The 5,000-nt window shown below is 40.5% G+C and overlaps 2 protein-coding genes across 2 annotated transcripts in view; both read right to left on the bottom strand.

Moving 5' to 3' along the window:
• The window catches only part of LOC138029756 (fibroblast growth factor receptor 3-like), a 20,777-nt gene extending 16,331 nt beyond the window's left edge, over positions 1–4,446 (bottom strand). The window contains exons 1-3 of the mRNA XM_068877572.1: positions 4,337–4,446; positions 3,532–3,843; positions 2,699–3,001 (exon numbers count right to left, since the gene is read on the bottom strand). Of these exons, the coding sequence (XP_068733673.1) occupies positions 2,699–3,001; positions 3,532–3,843; positions 4,337–4,373 (652 nt within the window). The 5' untranslated portion in view covers positions 4,374–4,446. The remainder of the gene's footprint in view (positions 1–2,698; positions 3,002–3,531; positions 3,844–4,336) is intronic.
• LOC138030422 (protein kinase C-binding protein NELL2-like) overlaps positions 1–5,000 on the bottom strand; it is a 164,392-nt gene that overhangs the window by 38,025 nt on the left and 121,367 nt on the right. The gene's annotated exons all lie outside the window — the stretch shown is intronic.

Here is a 5,000-nt window from a genome sequence, read left to right as displayed (position 1 = left end):
TAACTTTCTGCTTAGAGTCCTCGATATCATTTATAGGGTTATCTTGTTTGACTGGGGGCGTTGTCTCCGTCTCTATCTTGTCCCCTCCTAAAGAGTTATCTTCGAAATCGTTCATACGATCAGACAAATTAAATTCATCTTGGTCTTCTTTCAATAGCAATGCCTCAATTTCCTTCCTACCTGCCTAGTGTTCAGCTTCCTGAATTGCTAGCTCTGCTTCAAGTTGAGCTTTCTGTGCTGCGATCTTAGCTTCCAATTGACCTTTCTCTTTCAGCTGCTTTACTTTCAGTTAAGCTAGATTAGCTTTCCTAGCTATAGCCGCTGCTCTTGCACGTTCGCGAGACAGGTGAAGCCGTTTTGCTGCTACCTTTCTTGCTCGGTCGGCCAAAGCTGGTGATTGAATAGTTGTCGGTTCCTTCCGTCCGAACCTTAGGAGCTTTTGAGACCATTTAACCAGCGTGTGATTTGACTTCACCATAATCAACGGTTCCACAAATCAGTTCCTCATCGTCATCACACAAAGCTTGAAATTCTCGGTGATTTTCGATCAATTGTTTCCACGCTCGATTGAGTTGAGTACATGCAAGCTCAATTAAGTTACGGTCTTTCCGTACCTTTAGGTGCTCCTTTATAATATTTATCTTCCACGTCATATTCTCTTGCATCGTTTTTCTTCTATTCTTGATTGTCTGGAGCTTGTTTTGACCGGGAACTTCGGTGTAATCGCTCAAATAACGCGGCAGTTTCCTTTCACATGTAACGATTCCACCTCGCTTTTCCACATCTAACACTTCCACATGCGATTTCGCCGATTTCTCCGCCATGCTTTGATTCTGCGGCTGTATAATCTAATCACTGATCTGATTCTCACGCATCCGGAGCTCAAAGAACCACTGTGGATATTCTAGGGTGCAAGAAATTTTGTTCGAAATGCCCGGTTCAAAGTTAAAAAACTACAGTACTTCCATGTGTTAACACAATCTCTCTTTATTCAACTAGATCCAGGCCCCACACGGGGATAGCGCCTGGCGCTTACAAACAAACAAGTTCAGGTTGACCGTATCAAACTGGTGTTGCGTTCTTTTAAGGGAAATCAGCAGTTCTTTACACTTATCTGGGTTCAGCTGAAGCTTGTTAGTGCTAGCCCATTATTGCTCCACAGCTGTAACAGCGACTTGCATTACACTTTGTCTTCCCCTTGGAACCAACTCAGCTGGTGTAGTATCACCAACATATTTCCATGCCTTGGAGCCAGGTGTGTAGAGATCATTGATCATCAGGATGAAGAGCAAGGGTGCCAGTTGGTACCTTGAGGCACTCCAGATGGAACGGCCATCCATTCCGAGAAACAGTAACTTGAAAGCTTTACTCGCTGCCGCCTGTCCAAAAGGAAGTCACAGACCCAGCGAGCAACCCCGCTAGGAATGCGCAACCCGAGAATGTTGGCAGCCAGAGTACTTTGATCCACAAGGTCAAAAGCCTTCCTGTAATCCAAGAGCACAACATGCACCGAAGAACCAGTCCCGTCCGTGGCCTGTGCCCAAGTGTGCATCATTGAGAAGAGAGTACGAAGAGTTGAAGATTTTGGAATTGCGCCGAATTGGTTAGGATCAATCAGCGCCAAGACCGCAGGGCCCATATATTTGCTAACTTTGAACTCCTCTGCTAACTTGGACAGAGCCAGAGATAGGGAGATGGGTCGGATATGGTTGGTGACGATGGTCACAGGTTTTACTTTCATCAGCGGTGAAACGTCAGCATCCTTTTACGACCGAGGGAGCTTCTGCTCGGGGAATGATGAGTTTAAAATATCACAGACCGGGGAAGTTAGAAAGTCAGCATATTCCCAGAGGAGCCAGTTGTTAATGCCATCAGGGTCACCGGCCATTATCGGATTCAGCTTTATCAACGGGGTTGATAATGTAAATTGACCACCGTACAGGGATTCTAAAAGCTGACGTTTCGAGCTTTAGCCCTCGTCAGAGCGAATCGAGGAATTATGGGTTTTGTGTAGTTTTATAGTGGAGTAGGAGCTACGCTACTGGTGGTAACATAGCAACGTAAATAAAATAGGAATATATTAGTTAAAGAAAAGGGTTCGTTAATACCATGGGGATTAAGGGTGCCGATTTGGAAGATGAATTTTTGTTCCAGGTTCTTGTGCCTTTCAGTCGTACCTTGATGTAGGGAAAGACTGGATATAGCCATGTGTTGTTTGGAGTGATTAGGGAGGTTAAAATGACGAGCGACTGGCTTAGATGCATCCTTATCATTCTTCTCATCATCGCGGAGGTGTTCGCGGAATCGGTCACCTAGACGTCTACCTGTATCGCCACTGTATAATTGATTGTAAAACGTACAGCTTATGCAATCAATGACATTTGTGGAGGTACATGTGAAATGAGCGGTGATCTTTACAGATCGCTTAGATGCCGATATTTTGCTAGTGTTAAGATATTAGGATCTAAGCGATCTGTTAAGATCACCGATCGTTTCACATGTACCTCCGCAAAGTATATGTTACATATATGCGTCACATACATGTAATATATGAGTCCCAAATTCCTACATATGCCACAATGACTCAGAAAGACTGGTAAATTACATCTACAGGTATAATGATCTTTCATTATTGTTAGGACAATACAATGAATGTGAGACCCTTCAATTATTTTTGATGATTCAACCCTTTGCTCACCTAGTTTGGGTACGTCAACTGTCTGAATGTTGTCTTCATTCATAGCACTCTCACCAAATTCGTTGGTTGCAGTCACCATCAATTCATAGTTTTTGCCTCTCTCTAATGTAAGAGTGTATTCAAGCTTGAAACCCTCCTCTACTTTTAAGTTTGCAATTTTTTTCCACTCTACATCACTACCAATTCTTGTGTAGATGGAGTACCTAATAATGGCTGCTCCGTTATTTTCTGGTTCAAACCAACTGAGGGTTACACTGTCATCTTTTCGCTCGACTTTTATATTTTTCAGAGGCTCCGGAATATCTATGAAAATTAAAATACATAAAAGCACGCTCTTTTATTATGCACAAAAACGTACTATGCTGTGGTTGCCTGGTTGGGTTTTAAGAACAATATAAGCAACAAAACCTCCCACGCAGAAAATTATACATATACAACACAGCGCAAAGGACGCATTTTTATGAGTCAAAAAATCAAGATCCAACCTTCTTCCCTGTGCTTCCCCTCTGACCTCTAGAAACCTCTTTATCATTTTCAAACCTTTTATGTTAATTTACTTATTTCAAACTCTATTGGGTAATACACACTAAAATGGAATAAGGAAAGTAAAAATGGATGCCCAAAATGGAAAAGTGCAAATGGGACGCTCAGACCCATCCAAGGTGCCCACCCATGGGAAAGAAAGAAATGAAAATATATATAATAAAAAAAATTAAAAACTAAGAAAAAAGAGCTAAGAAAACTGGCAAAGTGCTTTAAAGTACATTGTATCACGACAAAATTGGAAGACGTGCAACTCCTTATGGAAAAATCAGTATAGAAGTTCTGCGTACCTCCTGAAACATTAAGTTGTCTGATGTTTTGTCCTTCTCGCAAACTTTCACCGAAACTATTCTTGGCGGTAACCACAAACTCATACACCTTGTTTTTCTCCAATGAAACAACCACTTGACGCCTTGATATGTCCTTAATTACCCGTATTTTGATCGATTCCCCTTTTATATCACCCTTTTTTACATCTCGTTGGTACACTGTGTACAGAGTTATGGATGCTCCATTGTTCTGTGGCTCATTCCATTTTATTGTCACTTTCTTGCTTTTTGTTACAGCTGGCAAATCTATAATTTCAGCAGTAGCTGGAGCACCTAAAAATCAAACATGGTGATAAAAGCATTCATCCCATGACAAACATTGTGCTTGAAGGTCTGAGTCTCCTGTGTAGTATGTAAATGCTGATTTCTCCACATCAACCCAAATGCACAGTTACCTGAACAGTTGATTATCTCATGAGATTTAAGTTAGCTGTACAATCCCTTGTTATTGCTAACGGTTTCTGCTTCTTTAGGAAACAACAGAAAATCTATCACGTCTTACTGGTACTAGATAAAAGCAGCAATAAAATGGTCCCATACATGTAATTGACAAGTCGTTTTAAAGTCAGCAATTTTCCTTTATGACATCTATGATTTGTCATTGTAACTGTCATTGATACAGCAACTTTGCAAACAGAAATAGTAGAGAAACCATTATCCCAACTCCACCAAAGCACTGTAGCTTATATATCTAAAAACTAAAATTCAATCAAAACACACACTGTATCTTAATGCAGTATCACTAATGTAAGACAATATTTCTCACCTTGATACTTAGTCATCAAGTTCTTTTCATCTGGCATTCCTTCAAAAACCTTATTTAGGGCATACACCCTCAAAGTATAGTTCGTGCTTTTGGTCAAACCTTTATCCACGAAGTACTGAAGCTTGTCAGAGGTTGTGGTTTTATTTATTATCACTTTTCCATCCTGGAGAACTATTACACGATATCCTGTGATATTACTCCCTCCATTATCAATTGGTGGAGTCCATTTTACCCACAATGATTCAACCTGAATGTCTTTATCCTGTGTCGTAATGGTCGGTGCATCGGGTGGCCCTTAACAGAATTAAAATGTAAATAATAACATTGTTATATGCAGTATTGACGAAATGGAGAAATGATCCTCGCAATCATCTGGACAACTTACGCCACTGTTTCTTACAGCAGACACCTGAAAAATTCAGGTGACTCCACCGGGATTCGAACCTATGACCTCCGAGATGCTGGTGCAATGTCTATCAACTGAGCTATATAATTGTGAAGCCACACAGTTGGGAACAGGTCAATTGTTGAGCTCATTTGTTCCCGTGAAGGACTCAACCATTGTTAGTTATTACATACAAAAATGAAAAACGCATATCAACAACAACAATAATGATAATAATAATAATAATAACAATAATAATAATAATAATGAATTTTAAGA

The sequence above is a fragment of the Montipora capricornis genome, chromosome 13 (genome assembly GCF_036669925.1).
Source record: "Montipora capricornis isolate CH-2021 chromosome 13, ASM3666992v2, whole genome shotgun sequence".
Lineage (NCBI taxonomy): Eukaryota > Metazoa > Cnidaria > Anthozoa > Scleractinia > Acroporidae > Montipora > Montipora capricornis.
The sequence above is the reverse complement of the archived record's forward strand: the minus strand, read 5'-3'. Positions and strand labels throughout refer to the sequence as shown.